Source organism: Rhinatrema bivittatum, chromosome 13, assembly GCF_901001135.1.
Source record: "Rhinatrema bivittatum chromosome 13, aRhiBiv1.1, whole genome shotgun sequence".
Taxonomy (NCBI): Eukaryota; Metazoa; Chordata; class Amphibia; order Gymnophiona; family Rhinatrematidae; genus Rhinatrema; species Rhinatrema bivittatum.
In genome coordinates this window covers 42123904-42148819 of record NC_042627.1, presented here as the reverse complement: position 1 = coordinate 42148819, position 24916 = coordinate 42123904, and the positions used below count along the sequence as shown (strand labels likewise).

General features: G+C 42.7%; 1 protein-coding gene across 2 annotated transcripts in view; it reads right to left on the bottom strand.

The window, feature by feature from the left end:
* Positions 1-24916, bottom strand: part of MYO1E (myosin IE) — a 416393-nt gene that overhangs the window by 66074 nt on the left and 325403 nt on the right. For both annotated transcript variants that reach the window (XM_029574567.1, XM_029574568.1), the window contains exon 19: positions 15486-15630. In XM_029574567.1, coding sequence (XP_029430427.1) covers positions 15486-15630 — 145 coding nt within the window. The remainder of the gene's footprint in view (positions 1-15485; positions 15631-24916) is intronic.

The following is a 24916-nucleotide window of genomic DNA, read 5'->3' as shown; positions in this document are numbered from 1 at the left end:
TGAGACAATATTCAGGAATGTGAGTCAAGATACACTTGCAGCTGTGTAGGATCTTGAAACCTAGCATCTTGAAAAATCAAAACACATTTTGAGGGATATCTTAATATAAATTTTGCTCCCCTGCTTAAGGCTTCTGGCCGCATTTGTAGGAAACTCCTTCTTCTCTCCTGAGCAGCATTTGTTACATCTGGATATATCCATAGCCTAAAACCATGGAATTGCAAATCTTGGTTTCTTAAATAACTTCTCAATAAAGTATCTCTATCAGAGATAAAAACAAAAGATACAAACAAAGTTTCTCTAGTTGTTATCACTGTTTCCAGAGTCATTTCAAGGAGAGCAGATACATCCATAGACACATCTTTCTCTTTTTGCAGAGATGGTAATTGATCTTTTTTCTTTTCTTTATTGCTAGGCAGGTAGTATATCCTAGATAAAACCGGTAATGTCTCTTCAGGAAATTTTAAAATGTCCTTAATATAACTTCTAAATAAATCCCTTGGTGATAGACCTTTAAGCCTCGGGAAATTCAATATACGAAGATTAAGACGCTTTTGCTCATTCTCCATTTTTTCAATTCGGGCATTGTTTATAATATCAGATTTTACCAAATTGTTTTGTACTTCTTTAATACCTTCAACCCTCTGTTCATTCTCCATAATTCGTTTTTCCATTACTTTAACTTTAATCTCAAAGTTCTTAGGATGTTGAAGGTTTTCTCTAAGTAATCCAGACATATTTTTAATAGAGGAGTCCATAGCTATAAACATGCCCCAAATTGTATCTACATTAATTTCTTTAGGTTTTTCAAAAGGGCTCACATTTTCCTGTTGCCCCAAGTTCTCCGTTATTCCCGGCGTCTTGATTCTCCAATGACGACTGACCCTTGCAGCCTCAATCTTCCCGGCTCTCCGAAAGCACTGCCTCCATGGCATTCTTTCTCAGGGTCAAAGTTCTTACTGGCGCCATTTTTTCTTCTAGCCACCCGACTGTGGCTTCACCTGATGTACTAAAAATCCCAGACGGCGGGTCCGGAGTCTCCGGTGCGCCGGGGCTGAGGGATGTCTCTTCCAACTGGATCCCCGGAGCCTGCTCCTCTCCGGGGGTCTCCGCGTTGCCTCGTACCGGCTGAATCCTTCCAGGTCCTGCAAACAAACTCTCGATACTTGGCTGCCGAATATCCACAGGAGTTGAGGTAATATTTGTCTTTAATTTAGCCTTTCGTTTAGTGTGCGGCATGGATAGTAATTTTAGGTAATTTTTTAAAGAAAGGCAAATTTCAAAGAGGTAGCCCGGAGCGAGGTTGTGTGCGTCTCGTCTATTGGGCGGCCATCTTGGACTCGAGTTTTTCTTTTTTTTTTAAAGAACCGTGGCTGATGTGAGAGAGAACACTCGACCGTTTGCGAGGTGGCCAAATTAAGACTGAGGAAAGTCACATGGTGGCACCAGCGCAGGTGCATTACGCTTGCTCAGAAGGGGGAAAAAGAAGAGCACCAACATGGTACTCTTGGATGACGTCACCCAATTTCATGTGGTGGTTTGTTCTGCTTATCATGGAGAAACTATGAATACCAGTGGGTGAGAAGGAACAATGAAAGTGTGCCTCACCCTGACTGCCCCTTCTCCATTCTGAATGCTTTCCCTTTGAAAAATTCCCATGAGTACAAAGAACCCATGGATTTTGCACCTGCCTTTTCTGTGGGTGGGGTTTTGCTGGAAAATAGTACAGGTGGATTTGAAAACTGTATCTGAATTTATAACATGCCTGGATTTCAGATATGGAAAGGGGGGTAATTAAATCTAAAATACAAATACAACCTAGATATGTTTTCCATCCCTGCCCTAAATACATTCCTGGGTATGCCTCCCGTTAATCCAGTTCAAAGTATGCAGGTTGAGGAACCCCAAGCGTGCTTTAGCTGAATTTAGCCAGCACATTTACCCAGGTAAATGGTTTTGAAAAGTGTTCTCATTAAGACATTTGTATTAATGACTCTGTTGTCCTTCAGATTTTCTTTAGACTTCTTTTCCTTTTTTGTCAAATAGAATACCAAATTTTCTTTCTACAAAAAGTAGACATTTAGGGATTGTTTTTCAAAAGGATTTATGAACTTAAACCAGGTTTTATGAGTGTAAATGGCCTTTTGCAAATCAGGTGGGGTCCGACGCACACAAAAGTATGCACAAAACTCAACTTTGTGCTTACTTTTGTGCAAGACTTTAAGAGGTGTTCTGGGGAACAGAGTTGGGATGAAGAAAAGATTGATGTGCATACTTTTGATTTTTGAAAATTTGCATGCATGTTCATAGATGTACCCAGTGAACCTGACCATTTTCCAAACAGACTTAACCCACACAAGACCATTTTCCAAACAGACTTAACCCACACAAGTCAGCTTTGAAAATTTGGGTTGTTTGAAAATTCTTTCCCTATCTTCTTCCGAATGTGCTCTTTTAGGGGTAGATTTTCAAATAGCGCGATTTGGCGTACTTTTGTTGGCGCATCAGGCGCAAACAAAAGTACGCTGGATTTTAGTAGATATGCGCATAGCCGCTAAAATCCGGGATCGGCGCGCGCAAGGCTATCGATTCCGTATAGCCGGCGCGCGCCGAGCCGCACAGCCTACCTCCGTTCCCTCCGAGGCCGCTCCGAAATCGGAGCGGCCTCGGAGGGAACTTTCTTTTGCCCTCCCCTCACCTTCCCCTCCCTTCCCCTACCTAACCCACCCGCCTGGCCCTGTCTAAACCCCCCCCTTACCTTTGTCGGGGGATTTACGCCTCCCGGAGGGAGACGTAAATCCCCGCGCGCCAGCGGGCCGCTAGCGCGCCGGGACGCAACCTGGGGGCGGGTCCGGAGGGCGCGGCCATGCCCCCGGACCGCCCCGGGCCGTAACCACGCCCCCGGGCCCGCCCCCGAAACGCTACGGCCCGCCCCGAAAACGCTGCGTGGATCGGGCCCACCCCTCGACACGCCCCCCTCGGAAAACCCCGGGACTTACGCGAGTCCCGGGGTCTGCGTGCGCCGGTAGGCCTATTGAACATAGGCGCACCGGCGCGCAGGGCCCTGCTCGCCTAAATCCGCCCGGATTTAGGCGGATTTAGGCGAGCAGGGCTCTGAAAATCCGCCCCTTAATGAGTTGATGTTCTCCTTTACATCTTTCATGAACTGCTCTAGTCCTTCACTTGGGAGAGGTGACCCAGTCTTTGATTGCTCTGGGTACTGCTGAATATTTCTTATTAAATCTTATTATGTTTTTAGGTAAATCATAGTTTCTTGAGTTGAGTCATTTAGCCATCTACCTTAAAGAGCCCACGTTCTTTGATCACTTCCCAACATCATTGCTCAATGAGGGTATCTCATATAAAATACTTATGACTAAATGGGGCTGAACGTAGGGTAATGTGCCCAACAAATGCTAGATTAGGTTATTGTTTCTTTTGAAAAGTTTCTCTTTATTTTTGAACCTAAAGACCTGGGAGATGATTTTAGCCAGGCAGACTTTGAAAATAAAAATCTAGAAGGGTTTGAAAGAGAACAGTTTGTCCCACATCAGGAACTGTGTTTCTTCTCTTTTATGGGCAGTGAAAAAGAGCGTGGGCGATTTTTTTGTCCTAAACGTAGAAATGAGATCACTGTGGTATTTCCCTTCTAAATAAACCTCTAGTGTTCCTCTTACAAATAGCTTTTTATATATTTCTATAAAGCTTAAATACTCTGAGAGCTTATGTTGGAAATAAATGTTTTCACATACTAAAATTAAGCATGCACTTTTGTCATGGTGTCATGCTATCTGTAGCTTTTATAAGACTTGCCCTCTGACAATGCATACAGTATATATATTGTATGTCACAAGGCAACAGTGAGAAATCAGCATGTATCTTACAAGGTATAAGAAAGAGAAACTTCTTGCACAGCTATGGGCTTGCATATAAACAGTCAAAGAACTGGCCCATCAAAAATAAAAGAACAAAGTTCAGACACACAGACTACTGGACATGTAAAAGGTTTAAACTGGGCCCCTGGTGCACACTGTACAAAAAAACAACTAAATGGTGAAGTCCCTTACATAAATAATCAACAAATACTACTCTCGTTTTAAAAATACTAAGGAATCTCAGATCGTTGCCACTGACCATGAATATTACCAAGTCAGGAAGATTACCATGAATATTGACACCTACATATTCCAAGAGGTACAGACTGAGTAAGACTGACCAGAGCTGTTATCTGACATAGTGCTGGCCTAATACTCCACACACAATGAAAAGGACAATCTCCAGCACTACTATTCCTTTGAAATGACAGGATTTCTATCTGTGATAGAGAACCATTGTGAAACATCAAGTGCCAAACCAAAAGAATAATCAGGTTACCAGACATTATGGATGAGCCTCATATTCAATCAGAAGCTGGGCTTCTTGAGCGTCAATGAAACTGACCTGGAATGCTATAATGGTCATGCATATTACAGGTTCACTATAAAAGATGCATATATTATGATAAACTGCAAGGTTTGTACACTGAAAGTGTGGACAGAGATTCAACTATGGGGTCAATTTTTAAAAATGCTCCATCCCTAAATTATGAGCCTAAATTTAGGTGATCAGCACTATTCATTTTTCAAAGGAGACGATTTAGGTGACTAATTCCCAAAGTTAGGCACCTAAGTCCTTGGAAAATTGACCGTTATGTGACAGGTGACAGGTTGCTTCAGCTTAACTGTGGTAATGAAGAGCCAAGCACGTTTGATGAAGACTCACATTTTAAATGTGGCTTGTGCTGAGTGCTCTTTGCATTAAAAAGAGTAATCACACTGCAATTTAAGATAAGTCTCAACTTTTCAAACAAGCCTTTGGGTGTTGTTTGTGTTAAAAAGTGCAATACGTTATCATTTTATCCAAGGTTTAATTTCCCAAATACGTTTTTTAAATGCATAGAAAATAGGTTATAAAAAATGACTATGAAACATAGAAACATAGAAAATGACGGCAGAAGAAGCCCAATCGGTCCATCCAGTCTGCCCAGTAAGCTTCACACTTCCCCTCTCCCATACCTATCTGTTTCTCCCGGCTCCTACCAACCCTAGGCTCCATTTCCCTTTCACCCCCACCACCAATGTAGAGAGCAGTGATGGAGCTGCCTCCAAGCGAAATATTAAGTTTGATTAGTTGGTTAAGTGGCAGCATAGCTCTCTGCCGTTGAAGCAGAAAGCAACGCTGGACATGTGTGAAGCACCAGTTTTTCTTCTCCCCTGCCGTTGCAGCAGAGAGCCACGCTGGACACGCATCGAAAGTGAAGCATGCCTTGAAAGTCACATTAACTATCATCTAATATTGAAATGCCTAATAATTGGTAATTGAATAAGCCTAATAATTGGTAATACCTATAGCCCATGAACCCATCCCTGTTTTTTTGTTGTTTTTTTTTAATTTGGAGATGGCAGCCCTCCATCCTTCCGCTCCGTGAAGGTGGAACACCAACCACTGGCCACTGGCATCCCGCTCCATGAATGCCTCTGTGGCTACTGCCGCTCCGTGCAGTGTTTTGCTGCCTCCTCTTTATACGCTTCCTCTAGACCTGATGGATCCACAGTGTTTATCCCATGCCTCTTTGAAGTCCTTCGCAGTTTTGGACTTCACCACTTCCTCCGGAAGGGCATTCCAGGCATCCACCACTCTCTCCGTGAAGAAATACTTCCTGACATTGGTTCTTAGTCTTCCTCCTTGGAGCCTCAGCTCGTGACCTCTGGTTCTGCTGATTTTTTTCTGCCGGAAAAGATTTGTCGTTGTCTTTGGATCGTTAAAGTTTTTCAAGTATCTGAAAGTCTGAATCATATCACCCCTGCTCCTCCTTTCCTCCAGGGTGTACATATTTAGATTCTTCAATCTCTCCTCATATGACATCCGATGAAGACCCTCCACCTTTCTGGTCGCCCTTCTCTGCACCGCTTCAATCTTGTCTCTGTCTCTTTGTAGATACGGTCTCCAGAACTGAACACAGTACTCCAGGTGAGGCCTCACCAAGGACCTGTACAAGGGGATAATCACTTCCCTTTTCTTACTCGATATTCCTCTCTCTATGCAGCCTAGCATTCTTCTGGCTTTTGCTATCGCCTTGTCGCATTGATTCGCAGACTTCATATCATTAGACACTATAACTCCAAGGTCTCTCTCCTGCTCCGTGCACATCAGCCTTTCCCCCCCCCATCGAATACAGTTCATTAGGATTTCCACTCCCCATATGCATGACTCTGCACTTCTTGGCATTGAATCTCAGCTGCCATATCTTCGACCACTCTTCCAGTTTCCTTAAATCCCGTCTCATTCTCTCCACTCCTTCCGGCGTGTCCTCTCTGTTGCAGGTCTTAGTGTCGTCCGCAAAAAGACAAATCTTACCTTCTATCCCGTCCGCAATGTCGCTCACAAAGATATTGAACAGGACCGGTCCCAACACCAATCCTTGCGGTACACCACTTAAAACCGCTCTCTCTTCAGAGAAAGTTCCATTTACCATCACACATTGTCTTCTGTCTGTCAACCAGTTTGCAATCCAGGTCACCACCTCGGCACTTACTCCTAAGCTTCTCGTTTTATTCACCAGTCTCCTATGCGGAACCATATCAAAAGCTTTGCTGAAATCTAAGTAGATGACATCGAGCGCTCTTCCTCGATCCAATTCCTTGGTTATCCAGTCAAAAAAGTCAATCAGATTTGTCTGACAGGATCTTCCCCTGGTGAATCCATGCTGCCTCAGGTCCAGTAATTCTCCAGACTGTAGATAGTTCACTATTCTCTCTTTCAACAGTGACTCCATTACTTTTCCCACCACCAAAGTGAGGCTAACCGGTCTGTAGTTACCAGCCTTTTCTCTGTTCCCACTCATGTGAAGCGGGACCACCACCGCTCTTCTCCAATCACTCGGCACCACTCCTGATTCTAGGGATCTATTGAACAGGTCACACAGCGGACCCGCCAGCACATCTCTGAGCTCCCTCAGTATCCTTGGATGAATCCCATCAGGTCCCATGGCTTTGTCCACTTTCAGATTCTTTAGCTCTTCCCATACATTTTCTACTGTAAAAGGGTTTTCGTCTATTCCACTTCCTTCCAGTTTCTTGTTGTGTAGAGATGGTCCTTCTCCAGGGTCTTCTTTAGTGAACACAGAACTGAAGTATTCGTTTAATATATCTGCCATTTCTTCGTCTCTCTCCACGCATTGATCATTTCCACCTTTCAATTTCACTATACCGTTTTGAACTTTTCTCTTTTCACTGATGTATCTGAAAAATGTTTTGTTACCATTCTTTATCTCCTTGGCAATCCTCTCTTCCGCTTGACTTTTTTCCGACTTGATTAATTTCTTTGTCTCCCTCAGTTGAATTAAATATTGTTCTTTGTGCTCCTCCCTTTGGGATCTTTTATATTTCTTGAATGCTGTTCTTTTAGTCTTAATTTTGTCAGCCACTTCCTTTGAGAACCAGATAGGTTTCATTTTTCTTTTGCTTTTCTTTACACTTCTAACATATAGGAGCAGATTTTTAAAAAATACGCGAGCACGTACTTTTGTTCGCGCACCAGGTGCGAACAAAAGTACGCTGGATTTTATAAGATATGTGCGTAGCCGCGCGTATCTTATAAAATCCGGGGTCGGCGCGCGCAAGGGGGTGCACATTTGTGCAACCTGCGCGTGCCGAGCCCAGCGCGGCCTGCCTGTTCCCTCCGAGGCCGCTCCGATTTCGGAGCGGCCTCGGAGGGAACTTTTCTTCACCCTCCCCCCACCTTCCCCTCCCTTCCCCTACCTAACCCACCCCCCGGCCCTACCTAAACCCCCCCCTACCTTTGCGCGCGTCGGCCGGCAGCCCCGCTCCGTCCTCCGGTCCCGGGGGCTGGTCCGGAGGCCTCAACCACGCCCCTGGGCCGGCGCCACGCCCCCTGGCCCGCCCCCGAAACACCACGTCACGCCCCCGAAACGCCGCGTCGTTTCGGGAACGCCCCCGGACACGCCTCCTCCCTCCCCTTTTCGAAAGCCCCAGGACTTACGCGCGTCCCGGGGCTTTACGCACGCCGGCGGCCTAGGCAAAATAGGTGTGCCGGCGCGCGTGGGCCTTTTAAAATCCGCCCCATTGAGTAGTTGCCTTGGTAATTGCTCCTTTTAGATTGGTCCACTGCTGATCCACATCTCTCTCGTTCTCCCAGCCTTTTAGTTCTTCCTCTAGGAATTTCCCCATTTCTTCAAAGTCTGTGTTTTTGAACTGTAAAACTTGGGTCTTTCTGCTTCTTTTCCATATTCTTTTAGTGATATCAAACCATACCATTTGATGATCACTGGTGCTGAGGTGGGCGCCCACCTGGACATCAGATACATTATCTCCATTAGTGAGCACTAAGTCTAGTATAGTTCCTTCTCTAGTGGGTTCCATTACCATTTGTTTGAACAAAGTTACTTGCATCGCATCCACTATCGCTCTACTATTTTTAGATTCTGCAGATGGGATTTTCCAGTCTACATCTGGCATATTAAAGTCACCAACGATCACCACTTCTTCCTTCTTTCCTATCTTAAGGATGTCTTCAACCAGGTCTCTGTCCAGCTCGTTCCTTTTGGTTGGAGGCCTGTAAACCACTCCAATATAAATGGACGCTCCATCATCTTTTTTTTAGGTCGACCCATAGTGCTTCTTCATTGCCCCAACTTCCTTGCAGCTCAGATGCTTGGATATTGTTTCTGACATAAAGAGCCACACCACCCCCTTTTCTATCCACTCTGTCCTTCCTTAACAAGTTGTAGCCTGGTATTGCTGTATCCCAATCATGAGATTCTGTGAACCATGTTTCTGTGATAGCAACAATGTCCAAATTTGCCTGTCATTAGGGCCTGCAGATCTGGGATTTTATTTCCCAAACTATGAGTATTTGTGGTCATAGCTTTCCAGGTTCTCTCTTTAAGGTTATTGCTTTTCCTGGACTCCTTATGAGACTTTAGTTGAGATTTGTTATTCACTTCACTCTTACCTTTTGCAGTATTGCCACTGATGACAGTCATCCATCTCAATTTGCTTTATCCTTTGGTTATGGATCTTAAAATTCTGCATGCAATGTTTTTTTTTCTCTTTTCTGGTAACACATTAATGTTTTTCTCTAGAACTTCTTCAGTTATTAATATAGGGAAGGCTTTTTGTTCTTGTTGCACTTGATACTGTGTGTGTCTCCTCATCACAGGTCTAATTCTACCAGAGCCCACTGTAATCCTGGTTTTTAATGAATTCCTTAATGACCTGTTTGACTGGGGGGTATACTTGTTGGCTGCCCATCTGTCAAGAATGGGTGACTGTGGGACACATGTGTTATCCTACCTGAGTCTACACAACCTGTGTAGGCTCAGGTATGGACTTAAGACATTTGGTAGGGTATGATGATGAAATAGTGGTGCAATAAAAGATATGATATTTAGTAGCCCTTTATGCTTATAATCCCCCTCTGTCTCTTTTTTTTCAGATTTGGATGAAGTCTTAAAGTGGTCCATATCTAAGAGATTTTTTTTGCTCTAATGATTGGTATTTCCATTTAGTAGGTGGTGTTTGGAAATATTTGCATTCTATAATTGACCCCAGGCTTGGTACAGTTAAAAGTCTACACGTGACTTGGTTTCATATATATTTTACGTGAACTAGAGAGAGGCGTTCTAGGAGGTGGAGTTTCTTGTTAAAGGACACAAATATTGCTCTTCAATCCGACCGGCATCATGTGCTCAGCCTGCTCAGCCCATGACCTCCAAGCTTGCTGCCCCAACTCTTAAAACGGCTTTACCTACAAACTAATGAGAACTAAGCTCAGCAAAAGAAATGCTGTTGGGCACCAAAGGGAAACGAGAGAGGCAGAGAACTGCAGCTGTGTCAGCACTGTACCTTCATTGCTTTTACAGATCTCAGAGTCTACGGAACCTGAAATTCTACGCAAGAGCTCATAAGCTAATCTATACCATTTTACAGATGTTTTCCTTGCTCTGCAGTCTTTGTACAAAAGCCTGTAATTAGCCATCTCAGATTTTTAACCGCAGTGGCTCAAGGGTTATATTGGGTAATAGCTGTGGAACATCAAATCAACTTCAAAACATTTGAATGCAGTTCCAGAAGCCTCTGTTTACACTTCTGTGCAGGAAATTTAATGGAGATCTCTATGCAAGCAAAACTAAAACAGAAATTTATGAGTGCTGATGGCAACAGAGTCAGAAAACTGGGGTCACACAGTAATCGATGTGGTGATACGCTAATCAGCAGCCACTGGATACACAATTAAATTTCCACATAATAAAACTGCAGCTATCTGCATGAATTTCCTTTATTTTCATTTGATTTATTTAGTAAGATTTATTGCCGATTTTTTTGAAGGAGTATAATAGCTAGCTTACAAAGTACAATAGATTACATTAATACAGATACAACATAATAAACTAGTGGGATATAGCACTTAAATAAACAGCTTAAATAAGAGGAAGGGTAATTTTATAACTGGACATAATGGGTTAAAGTATCTTATACATACAGACTTTACTCCAAATTTTCAAAGTGGGCATAATTTGCTTTGAAAATTCACATGCAAGTGCCATGGTAGATGCACAAACTTGTACCTGTGCGCTCAAATTATGTGCATACTTTTTAAAATCAAAAGTATGTGCTTAAGTTCCAACTCCACCCTACCTCTGCCCCCAGGCACACCTTTTTCAATTCACGTAAAAGTATAAGTGAAACCAAGTTACGCACATATTTACGTGTGCTGAGACTGGGTCAATTGTAGAACAGCCATCTATGCATATAAAATTGCATAATATGCATGTACACGCTTTGAAACTTAGGCCCTAAATATGTAGCAACAGCTACCTTTTAGCCTATGAAAACTGACTGAAAATATATGTATAGCAAGTCTATGTACCAGCCAAACGAATATTTTGAAATACAGAAATGTCAGATGAACATTACTGACCCAGTTTAAAGCATTAACTTCAGCCTGAAAAGTGAGTCCCAAACTAGTAACTGTGAGCAGGTTTATACAGAGGAAAGTGACTGGAGTTTTCAACGGGTCATAGTGTAGGTTTGATCACGGAAGATTTCATGCCGCCTCATGGCTTTACAGTTATAATGCATATTATTGCATTTCTATACAATCTGAAAGTTGATTTCTGCAAGCTAAATGTTTTTTAATTAATTGTGAATGCTCCATTAGACTCCTCCTCCATCCCCACTTATTTAGTTTATTTTGTATTTATTTTAAAATATTTATTATCCACCCTTCCTACATTCAGAGTGGGGTACAAGAAAACACATAATAGAATTACATAAAATTACATAAGAATCAATCAACAATGACAAAAATCAAACAAAATCACAGACATTGACAGTGCAGATAGACCCAACTATTATCAATATAGATGACTTTATAGTGCTCAGATGGAAAATGCCTTTTGAAATAAATGGGTTTTAAGAGCTTTCCGGAAAAAACTTTGGTTCTGCTATTGTTCTTATTTCTTTTGGGAGAAAGTTCCATAATAAAAGGCCGGCAATGCAGAAAGCATGTTCCCTAGTCTCTTCATGATGGTCTTTTCAAGGAGAGGGAGTATCTAGAAGGCACTGACTGGAGGAGCGAAAATTTCTGGACAGAGTATGAATTTTCAGTGTTGCTGTAATCCACGGTGAAGGAATATTATGAATGAGGGTATGAATAGTAACCGCGAGCTTATATTGTATCCGAAATGTAATTGGGAGCCAATGTAACATTTGCAAAACTGGGGTGATGTGCTCTGATATATGGGCAACCTAATATGGAGACTAATGCTAAGACTATTGCTCACTCAGCTCCCAGAATCCTTCATTGTCTGTGACCTGTTTGCAACTAAAAGATTCAAGACTTTGGAAGACATCTGGAATACATTTAGGCTCTGCAAAGCCTATGCTCAAAGGTCATGAGATTACAGATAGCAAATGGCCAAGGCCACATTCCAAACCACATTCTTGAATTATCTGTAATCAATTGAGAGGCTCAACTGATATCAGAGTTTCTCCCTGCCCCCTGGAAATGAAATGATTGAGGACAAAAGAAATTCAGAAGAAGCAGAACACGAAGCAGAATACGTCTGTCAAAAGCAAGGCCAGAAACAAAGGGGCCTCAGGGGGGAGTGTTTTCAGGTTAAAGTAGTTTAGCTCACTGTCCTATTGCGTAAGTGATTATCACTATAGGCTCACAGGCATTCTCTGTATGGTTTAAACCTATATAATACAGCTCTTACAAGATACTGGGAGAGACAGGCTGAAGTGCTTTCCCCTGTGTAGAAAGTCTGGCTATGTCTCCCAAGGATATGCAATAATAAATTTATATTTGCTCCAACTAAATTCTTTGTAATATCCTTGTGTCCAAATATCTGCAGAGAAGCGCTGTTTACAAAGTCAGGTAATATATACAGTTCATGTATGTGTGTTCCTGTTAATAGCCTGGCAGCAGAATTTCAGATCATTTGTAACGGGCAAAGTGAAAAAGCAAGCAAACTGGTGAAACGTGCATTGCAATAATACAAATCAGAGAAAAGAAGCGATTGAAGAACCGTTTGAAAATCAAGAGGATCCAGAAGTGGTTTTAGATCGCGTAAGAGTAAGCAACTTGAAAAATGAAGTTTGTGTAAGGGCCTTGCATGTGATCATGCAAAGAAAGAGATGGATCGATGAGAATACTGAAATTATGAACTGTTTTGGATATGGGTATATTTTGATTTTTGAAGACAATTTTTTCAGAAACATGAGAAAAAGGGAACCAAGATAAGATCATAATTTCAGTTTTCAGGATGTTTAAGGCAAATTTATTTTGAAAAAGCCAATGACGAATGGTTGTAAGAAATGATGAGATGAATTGCTCTGTGAGATGCTAACTATCCTTGAGGGGGAAAAAGAACTGTATGTCATCCGCATACAATTTATAGTATACCTCAAGTCTGGCAAGCAGCTGAGTCAGATAGATGTTGAAAAGGGCTGCTGATAATGCTGATCCTTGGGGTACACCAGAGGGACCCAAGTTGAAATTTCCGGCCCAATTTGTAATTGTTGAGAACGACATGTTAAGTATGAAGTAAATCATGAAATCACAGAACCAGCAATACTGAGACAGCGCATCCTGGAAAGAAGGATACAATGATTGATGGTGTCAAAGGCAGATGAAATATCTAAAAAAATTACTGCTAATTAGGAAGATTTAATGATTAGGGTTCTTAATTAGGGTATTCTTGGTTACAGTACTTATGCTGCACTATAATAGTCATACTATTACCAAGGCAGTAACACATTTAGCTAAAGATGAAAAGGATAAAAGATGTATTCTCTCTTTAAAAAAAAAAAAATATATACTATATAAAAATTTCAAACAGATTCCCAATTATATAAAATTAAGTTTGAGGAAAATACTAAAAAAAATTAAAAAACATTTTTATAATGATCTGATAAAGGGAGTGATGAGTGAGGTTATCAAATTTGCAGATGACACAAAATTGTTCAAAGTAGTTAAATCACAAGCCGATTATGAGGAATTGCAAGATGAGATTGGGTAATTAGAGATTAAATTTAATGTTGACAAATGCAAAATGATGCATATAGGGAAGAATAATCCAAACTATAGATACATAATGCTGGGTTCTGTTTTATGCATTACCACGGTGTTCAATACTTTAAAATCCTCAGCTCAGTGTGCAGCAGTGGTCAAATAAGCATATAGAATGTTAGATATTATAAATAAAGGAATGAGCACACCTTGAGTTCTGTGTGCAGTTCTAGTTGCCTTCTTCTCAAAAAGAATATAGCAGAACTCGACAAGGTGAGCAAATGATAAAAGTGTTGGAACAGCTACCCTATGAGGAAAGTCTAAATAGGTTAGCATTCTTCAGCCTAGAGAAGAGACAGCTGAGAGGAGATATGATAGAGGTCTATAAAATCATGAGTGGTGTGGAAAGGGTAAATAGGGAATGTTTCCAATGGTTCAAGGACTAAGGGACACTCCATAAAGCTAAACAAATTGGAGAAAGTATTTTTTTCACTCAACATACATTTAAACTGTGGAATTTGTTGCCAGAGGATGCAGAAAAAGCAGTTAGCATAGCTGGGTTTAAAAAGGGATTGTACAAGTTCCTTGAGGAAAAATCCATAAACCACTGTTAACCATGCAGATCTGGGGATGCCACTAGTTACCCCTGTTATAGGCATGAAGGCTTGGACCTATTCTTTGGGATCCACTTGTCAGAGACAGGATGCTGGGCTTGATGGATCTTTGGTCTGACCCAGTATGATTTTAAACTCTGCCTCTGCGTCTCTCTCAAGCAAGTATGCCATGACTCCCACAACTCATGGAATTCTCTTACACTGGAAGCCAACAACATGCACGCTGACATGGAAGGAATAGGTGTAGCTCTTACATCGTGGGCTTTATTAATACAGGATTTTCTCCCATTCTGTGCCTATGGAAAAATGTTTGTTTTTAAATTTATGAATCAGAACATCAGTGACTCTTGCTCTTGGGTAGGTCAATTTTGAAAGAATATTTGCAAGTAAAAAAGTTTTAGCCAAGTTAATCAGCTATCTGAAAACTGCCCCCACCCCATCAATGTGGCTAAAGGTATGAGTGCTGTTCTACAATGCATGTACTTTTGGCCACATTGAGAGGAGATAAAGCATGCACCTAGATGGCATTTTCAAATCTTTGTATTTTCCAGCAAAATTCTACCTACAGAAAAAGCAGCTGCAAGTGACCACTGATCCTTTATATCCGCAGCAAGTTTCAAAGCAAAAGTACATGTGTACTTTCACTTTGAGAATTGGTTCAACCACACGAGTAAAACGTACATGCAGTCTTTGTCCTAATGTGGACAATTTGAAAATTGCTCCCTAAAAAATTAAACATGTAACATTGATACTGCCTTCAAAATGATGAATATTAAATGCTCATTTTGAAGAATTTTCCCTTGACTAATTCTTTCATTTGACAAAACTTGCAATACTGTGAATACTTTCACTATGCAACTTATTTTCTTTTCCATCATAATTACTTTAGCAGCTCTGCAAATAAACTGTTTTGCAAACACTTTAATGTGCTGACTGACCAAGCACTCACATGACACGCACATTCACGCCATGTATCACCTTTTACTTAACAAACACTTCCTTACCCTAAGAAAACTCAGCACTCAGCACCCACCACACCTTCCCTCTCTTCATAGAAACGCGTTTGTACTCTACTATTTTGCACTTGGACCTAACATGCATAATCACTGTTCTCACCTATCATTATATGCTTACACTTTCATTTTATGCCTATTCTTTACATAAAAAATCCAACTCGCTCATCTTTATTCAGGATATAATGAGTCTTGCCTAACCTAACACTTGGTAACGCAAGCGAGTCCCAAAATCCAACTCTACCCAATCTCGATACCGAAAGGCTCAAGCTGTTATACTCACTGACTCTGGTGCTTTGATGAACAGTTTGGTTTTTCCAAGCTGGAATTGATCAGGTTCTATGTTGACTGATTGGAGCAAGTGAAGAACCCCCTTTTTTTCATCCCCTTTCCAGGAAGGCCACGTTTCACTGGTCAAAATGGAATATCTGAGAAAATGGGGAAAAAAGGAAGACCATGAATCTCACACCATTACCCCTCTGTTGGCCATTCAGATTCTATTTTATATGCTTATCTTTTTAGGCTCCCAGCATTACTGGCCTGGCAGTGACCAAGCTCATTAGATCTTGAAAGCCAAACAGGGTCAAAGCTGGCTAGTATCCATATGGGCGACTATCAGGGAAAACCATGAATCATGGACTGCTAAGAAACATCACAAGCACCATGTTGGGATCATTATCATCTAGGGATGAGCAATCATTTTTCCCAAATTAGGCAATTTCAATGAAATTGCCTAATTTGGAATGGTTCAGGAGAACCGAAAAATGATTAAATTTTTTCCAAAATTTCGGAAAACATTCATTTTCAGGTTAGTGCGTGCTAACTCCATGTTAGCGCGCACTTACTCTGCCATGTTAGTGTGCACTGTCAGGAGTTAGCGCGCACTAACTTGAAAATCGGGGCCCCCGAAAAAAAAACCCCCGAACCGTGGGAAAAACGAAATTCCCGTGGGGGGGCCTCGAAACGAAGCCAGACAGGAAATTATGACCCGAAGCACATCTCTATTATCATCCGATACTCAGAAACTGGTAGTAAGAAGATAGGAAAAACAATCCTTTTATAGACATTCTTTACCGGAAGTGCTGGAGAATATCTTATGTCAATGCCCATTTCTGTCCACATCCTTTTTTCAACTTATGCATGTAGCTTTTTGTTGCCAGGAAAACAATGCATACACATTCTGTGGCACTGGAAAAATAGGCATACATGTTGACTATACTGGAAGCAGCAAGATGGCGTTCACTCCCGCCTTTGTCTCCATATAAACATGTATTTTTCTTATGCCATGGAACTTGTGTGTAAATTGACTTGAAATGAAAAGATATGCACGTAGGTTGAAAAAGCAACATGAAGAGAAAGTGTCAAGGACATTTATTTATTTTTATATATACCGACATTTGATCTGAGTTATCACATTGGTTTACATTCAGGTACTGTAAGTATTTCCCTATCCCCAGAGGGCTTACAATCTAATGGGCCGATACAGTAAAGTCTGCGGGAGAGCGGGCAAACGCCCGCTCTCCCGGCGCGTGCACCGGCCACTCGCTGGTGCGCACAATTCAGTATTTAAATTAAGTCCGGCGGTAGATCCGGGTAAAAGAAGGCGCTAGGGACACTAGCGCGTCCCTAGCGCCTCCTTTTTGACAGGAGCGGCGGCTGTCAAGCGGGTTTGACAGCCGACGCTCAATTTTGCCGGCGTCGGTTCTCGAGCCCGCTGACAGCCACGAAACTGGGACGCAGGCAAAATTGAGCGTCTGGTTTTTCGGCCCAATAGCCGCGGGCCGAATTCAAAAATTTTTTTTTTTTTTTACTTTTTTACTCTTCGGTGACCTCCGACTTAATATCGCTATGATATTAAGTCGGAGGGTGCACAGAAAAGCAGTTTTTACTGCTTTTCTGTGCCTTTCCCCGTGGCCGGAAGAAATTAGCGCCGACCCAAAGGTCGGCGCTAATTTCTGAAAGTAAAATGTGCGGCTTGGCTGCACATTTTGGGACGGATTTTAAAAGTCCTGCTCGCGTAAATCTGGGCGGATTTACGCGAGCAGGGCCTTGCGCGCCGGCGCGCCTATTTTCCATAGGCCTGCCGGCGCGCGCAGAGCCCCCGGACTCGGGTAAGTCCCCGGGGTTTTTTGAGGGGGGGGCCGTGTCGGGTGCATGGTCGGGGGTGGGTGGCCGTTGGCCGCAGCGTTTTGGAGGCGGGAACGTCGGCGTTTCGGTCGGGGGCGGGCCCGGGGGGCGGTGGTTTGCGGGCCGGGGCCGGCCGGGGCGTGGGCCGCGCCCTCCTGGATTTACGCCCTCCCCTCTGGGAGGCGTAATCCAGGGATAAAGGTAGGAGGGGGTTAGATAAGGGCCTGGGGTGGGGGGGGTGGGTTTAGGTAAGAGGTAAGGGAGGGGAAGGTGAGGAGAGGGCGAAAGGGGAGTTCCCTCCGAGGCCGCTCCGATTTCGGAGCGGCCTCAGAGGGAACGGAGACAGGCTGCGCGGCTCGGCGCGCGCCAGCTGCCCAAAATCGGCAGCCTTGCGTGCGCCAATCCAGGATTTTAGCAGATACGCGCGGCTACGCGCGTATCTACTAAAATCCAGCGTACTTTTGTTTGCGCCTGGTGCGCCAACAAAAGTACGCGAAGGCGCACTTTTTAAAAATCTACCCCTTTACTTTCTGTATCCTGCGCGCATACCTAATAGGACCCTCAACATGCATTTGCATGTTGAGGGTGCTATTAGGTGCCGTTGGTTGGACGCGCGTTTTCCTCCCCTTACTGAATAAGGGGTAAGGGAAAACGCGCGTCCAATAGCAGGCTGTATCGGCCTGTAAGTTTGTACCTGAGGCAATAGAAGATAAAGTGACTTGCCCAAGGTCACAAGGAGCGACAGCAGGACTTGAATGCTGGTCTCCTGATTCATAGCCCACTGCTCTAACCACTAGGCTATTCCTCCTCCCTCCCATAGATACAAACTCCATTTCTCAAACACACACTACCTCATTCTTTCTCACACATACACTTACCCACCCACACACAGACACCCTCTATTTCATACACAAAATGATAGCATCTCCGTCACCAGCATACACAAACACATACATGTAAACAAATTCAAGAACTCTTTCAGATACATAGATACACACAGACTCCCTCTCTCACATAAGCACACAAAGAACAACTGACAACTCTCTGTCACAAACACAAAATCAACCTCTTTCTATCTCTCACATGTACACAAAAACAGTCTCACTTTCAATTCACATTCATAAACATTGCCACCTATATTTTGGAAATCTGTGCTCAATTTAAAGAATGCTTAGGAAAATTTGTGTACTCTGTGGATTAAACTTTTCCAATTATATTAATTTTTCCACAAAGTTCCAGTAATTATGAAAAGAAAATATCATGAAAAGGGAGAAGAGATATCAGCTTATATTTCCTCAAAGTGCTCCAGGTCCAAAATCCTTTCAAAGATCAATTCTGCTGTTTGCTGAAGCCTTACCTCCCACCTTCCTGGGATTCAGGAAAATCACATTTGAGCTGGGAGGACTCCATTACAATGCTTTCTTGTTTCTCTCTCCACTGACTGTCTGGCTCCTGTAGTCTCAGCATTTTTAAGTAACTTTACTGAATAAGTGTCCATCTGGCTACCTTGCCTGGATGATTAAAAAGCTGTGCAGATATTCAAGAATATATTGTCAATAACTGGTTTTACTCATGATTTTGAATATGGCCTCTTAATGTAAATGGCAGATGTGGAATGCAAAGCATGTTAAATATATATTTTTGTTCAATATATCAAGGCCTATACAATAAACTCTAGGGTGCACATTAAGCCCTTGTGTGCATACTAAAAACAGTGAGTTACACAGGAAAGAGACTGCAAAGATGTTAGCTGGAACATGCTAAAATTTGCATGCCTGCACAGGCAAATGAAGGAATGTCATATGAAAATGAGGGTTTAGCATATGCTTGGTAAATAACATGGCATTCTCACCTTTGACAATATTTACCAAGCACTCACTAACTAAACATTATTTAATGCCTGCCTCAAACTTTATTAACTTATTAACATGAGAGGGCTCTGTTAACTGCAAATAGAGGCCTGGAAAATGAACTCCATATACAGGAGATGACACTGTTCAACTGTACCAACGCGTTCTTATGTATTCGTTTGGGAACGAATACATAAGAACATAAGAACACAGCTAACACATGCTATTTTCACAAAATCCTATATACATACATATATTTATATCACAAATATGTGTTTTTAAACTAGACAGTGACAAACAGGCTCTTCAAGCTTTGTTCTACCCCTCACAATAGGGCTGGCCTTAGGGGGGGGCAGATGAATTGGGTCATGTTCCGTTTCTTCTCTACTACTGCTGCACAAGCTAGTGGGAGGAATGTGCCAAAGTGCTGCCAGGCTGGGATCTATAGCAGCTTGCGAGGTAGAGAATAGAGTAGCAGGCATGCCATTCTCTGATCTTCAGCCTCATAGAAACATATAGAAACATAGAAATGACGGCAGAAGAAGACCAAACGGCCCATCCAGTCTGCCCAGCAAGCTTCACACATTTTTTCTCATACTTATCTGTTTCTCTTAGCTCTTTGTTTCTATTTCCCTTCCACCCCCACCATTAATGTAGAGAGCAGTGATGGAGCTGCATCCAAGTGAAATATCAAGCTTGATTAGTTAGGGGTAGTAGGGGTAGTAACCGCCGCAATAAGTAAGCTACACCCATGCTTATTTGTTTTACCCAGACTATGTTATTCAGCCCTTATTGGTTGTTTTTCTTCTCCCCTGCCGTTGAAGCAGGGAGCTATGCTGGATATGCGTGAAGTATCAGTTTTTCTTCTCCCCTGCCGTTGAAGCAGAGAGCTATGCTGGATATGCGTGAAGTATCAGTTTTTCTTCTCCCCTGTCGAAGCAGAGAGCTATGCTGGATATGCGTGAAGTATCAGTTTTTCTTCTCCCCTGCCGCTGAAGCAGAGAACTATGCTGGATATGCGTGAAGTATCAGTTTTTCTTCTCCCCTGCCGTTGAAGCAGAGAGCTATGCTGGATATGCATTGAAAGTGAAGTATCAGGCTTATTTGGTTTGGGGTAGTAACCGCCGTAACAAGCCAGCTACTCCCCGCTTTGTGAGTGCAAATCCTTTTTTCCACATTTCCTCTTGCTGTTGAAGCTTAGAGCGATGTTGGAGTCACAGTAACCATGTGTATGTTTATTGAATAAGGGTATTATCTCCAAGCAGTAGCCGTCATTCTGGCGAGCCACCCACTCTTCATTGACGGCCTCTTGACTTTATGGATCCACAGTGTTTATCCCACGCCCCTTTGAAGTCCTTCACAGTTCTGGTCTTCACCACTTCCTCCGGAAGGGCATTCCAGGCATCCACCACCCTCTCCGTGAAGAAATACTTCCTCACTTTGGTTCTGAATCTTCCTCCCTGGAGCTTCAAATCATGACCTCTGGTTCTGCTGATTTTTTTCCTACGGAAAAGGTTTGTCGTTGTCTTTGGATCATTAAAACCTTTCAAGTATCTGAAAGTCTGTATCATATCACCTCTGCTCCTCCTTTCCTCCAGGGTGTACATATTTAGATTCTTCAATCTCTCCTCATAAGTCATTTGATGAAGACCTTCCACCTTTTTGGTCACCCTTCTCTGGACCGCCTCCATCTTGTCTCTGTCTCTTCGGAGATACGGTCTCCAGAACTGAACACAATACTCCAGGTGAGGTCTCACCAAGGACCTGTACAAGGGGATAATCACTTCCCTTTTCTTACTCGATATTTCTCTCTCTGTGCAGCCCAGCATTCTTCTGGCTTTAGCTATCGCCTTGTCACATTGTTTCGCCGACTTCAGATCATTAGACACCATCACCCCAAGGTCTCTCTCCTGCTCCGTGCACATCAGCCTTTCTCCCCCCATTGAATACAGTTCATTCGGATTTCCACTCCCCATATGCATGACTCTGCACTTCTTGGCATTGAATTTCAGCAGCCATATCTTCGACCACTCTTCCATCTTCCTTAAATCCCTCGATGAAGAGGAGGGGAGAACCCCTTACAAATCAGTCTCACAGGGTCTGCTCTGGACAATTTCTCACCTGGGAACTACACAGAGGTTTCATGCTGGTGTGGAAACAGACAGGATCCAAGGTATTGGCATGATTCTCAGGATCACTGTTATTACTGCTGTGTTTAGCCTGGCCGCTGAGTTCTGCAGAAATTCAGAGACTTCATCTTGAACAGCAGTGTTTCTGGGGAGCCTAGTGTCATCCCCTGGTTAATCATCAAATTAGGAGGTTTGCTTCCAGAGGGCTCCCTGGGGGCAAGGGACTAGCCATTAAGCCCCCTAGTCCAACCCTACCTTTTAAAAAAATATTTAGTTCATGCCTTTTTCATTGGTAGCTCATGGTACAATCAGGTACAGTACACATTTCCCAGTTCCCAGAGGACTTACAATCTAATAGAGAAATGTACAAAGCTTTGATACTTTTCTGTGGGGGGAGCAATATTTTTTAGCCATATTTTTTATTGCGTAAAAAATCTGCGCTAAAAATGGCGAAAATCACGCAATGGCAGCATTGATTAGAACTGCCATTGGCTTAAAAGGGCCATACGGCCCAAAAAGTATCTCCACCCCACAAAAGTGACAAAATCCCTCAGGGGTCTTGGCAGACCCCTGCCCACCCCTTTGCTGCCTGTCGAGGTGGCCCCGTATAAAAAAATGATTTAAAACTCGTGTGGCAACACCCCATCACCCTACCCACAGCAGTCCTCTTTAAAAGGAAAAAAAACCCTCTGGGTAGGGGCAAAGGCCAATCAGTGCCATTTTGGAAAATGGTATCAACCATCCCAGAACTTGGGAGCAATCTGGGCTGCCCCTAGACCATGAACAATTATTAGCCAGGTCGATTTAAGGAAGCCACCTTAGCCCTGGGAGTGACCCATAATAAATGGATCTATACTTTGGGATCTGCTGGGTACCTCCTAGTGGATTGGATTGGCCACTGTCAGAGGGAGAATGCTGGACTCAGTCTGACCTAGCAGGGCAAATCTTATAACCAGTTCATTTTAACTGGTTATCATTAAGAGAATGTTCAGCTGAATCTAACCAACTAGATTAGAGTTAGATTGTAGTGTAGCAAGCACTACAAATCAGTGCTAACTGGCTACTTTCTCCGGAAAAAAAAAAAAAAGCCAGCATTCCCCTTCTCTTTCTTCATCTAGGCACCCAATCAGAATTTTAAGAAAGACCCCCCCCCCATGCTGTGATTCCCACTTCATCCTCCCTTGCTACTGAGCCCTGATCTCTCCTTTCTCTCTCCTGGCACCAGAATTTAAACCCATCTGTTTTCCTTCCCCCATCCCGCCCCACAAGCTGAAATCTCCTCTTCCTTCCTTCTGGCATCTGAGGAGAATTGACCCCCCCCCCCCCTCCCCAGAGCTGCAATTTCGCTGGTCAAATTTAGTTGGGTCAGCACTGAATATCATGCTGAATGGCAAAACTCAAAAACTTGCCCTGGGATTCCTCTGGCTGTTCCTTTTTTGACCACTTACATTTGTGCAAACAGCAATTTGGCTGTACAAAGTTAGCTGGTCAGTGGGGGAACACTTTCAATTGGTTAGATTTGACAAGCTAAAACTCAACTTCAGTCAAACAAATCTTTTGAAAGCCAACCCCATTGGTTTTTATTCTGGGTAGAACAGGAAAAGAAAATAAAACAATTCTGATTTTGCAACTTTTACTAACATCTTGATTGCTCATTGAATTTATTAATTTATTAATTTATTTAACTCTTTTCTATACCGACATTCATGATAAGTATCATATCACATCGGTTTACAAGGAACAAAGGGGAAAAAACTTTAACAAACCATTCAACAAGAGCAAAGTTAAAGAATGCTGGAAAGGATAAATTACAATGCGCTACGTTTTACTTTTTTTGATAGCAAACTTATTATACAGAATGTAATAAAATATTAAAGAACTGTATTATAAATGCTATAAGCTATGTACAATGCTAAGGCCTAGAAAACCTATCACACTATATACAGTATTTTATATGTCGAGATTAGTTAATTTCTTCCGGCGCTGGGAAAGTGCACAGAAAAGCAGTAAAAACTGCTTTTCTGTGCACCCTCCGACTTAATATCATAGCGTTATTAAGTCGGAGGTCCCGAAAAGTAAAAAAAAAATAAATTTGAATTCGGCGCACGGCTGTCGGGTCAAAAACCAGACGCTCAATTTTGCTGGCGTCCGGTTTCTGAGCCCGTGGCTGTCAGCGGGCTCGAGAACCGACGCCGGCAAAATTGAGCGTCGGCTGTCAAACCCGTTGACAGCCGCCGCTCCTGTCAAAAAGGAGGCGCTAGGGACGCGCTAGTGTCCCTAGCGCCTCCTTTTCCCCGTTTTTACCGCGTCATCTAATTTAAATACAGAATCACGCGCACCGGCGAAGGGCCGTTGCGCGCTCCTGGAGAGCGGGCGTTCGTCCGCTCTCCCGCGGACTTTACTGTATCGGCCCGTTAGTGAATGAATGCAAACAGGCAGATGTTTTGGAAGAATGAGGAAGGAAGGCTTGTCTGAATCGCTCTCGATGCTGCTGGAGCTCCGACATGAACCAATTATTTCACCCTCTCGAAATGTACACATTCTTGTATTTCTGCCTCTACTGTGTCCTCATCTGGTTGAATTTCCTAGGCCACCTTTCATGTATTTTGTTCTAATGCTGCCTTTTATTCTCAGTCTGGTCTGTGCACTTTTTAAGGTGGCTACATGCTCTGCTCTAGAGATGCCTTTCTCTGAGTCAATTCTTCAACTAAGGGTTCTCTAATCATAGAGGTGCCCACAGACCCGAATTAATTATGATGTGAATAGCTAAGTTGAGAAGCTTTACACACTTATTTTTCCTCAGAAATTAAAACAAAAGTCATAACCAAAAAGGTACACCTTAATTTCATGTGTTTTATCAATCAATTGAATTATCTGGACATTAATTTTAATAAAAGTTCCATATGTAATTGGATATACAAGTAGGATTCAAGCAATAAGAATTGTTCTGTTTTCCATTTGTGTATCTATAAGGAAACACTTTAAGAAAGGTCCTCATGCGCTTTCCTTAAACTCTCGGTTATTAATTTCACAGTTAGGTCATATATGTAAATAAGGGAGGACAGGGTTTAGCTTTCAGATTGGCTCTGCTTTATAACACATAGGCCATTCACCATTGCCCCTGGAGTTTTGATTAACACCATAAAAAGCTCTATTCAGTCCAGAGTTCTCCAAGCATCTGGTGGCTGCCAAGGAACCCTCCAAAGAAAACAAGGAGAGAAGCCTGCATTTCCTGTCCATCCCTTGTTGAACCCATTCTAGTATACACAGGCGGCTGGTGCCAGCCATTAGGAAAAGACAGGGTGCAGCAAGAGCTTGAAATGAAGTCAAAAGGACTCTGAGATCAAACGCAAAAAATTCAGAATTCTGCAGGCTCAATTTAAACCTCTGTGACTGTATAGCTTGAGGCTTTGTTTACTAGAAAAGCCCAATGTGGCCAAACAGAATGGCTGAGTTAGGCTGCTCCTTTTTCCAGTGAATAAAATTCTGATAGATGGCAACAAACCAGCTGCAGAAAAGAGTTTGAATTTAAAAAAAAAAAGTTCCACTTTGATTTGATTTCTAGCTTACAATTAGATGGTTTGAGGACAGGGAGCAAGTTAAATACT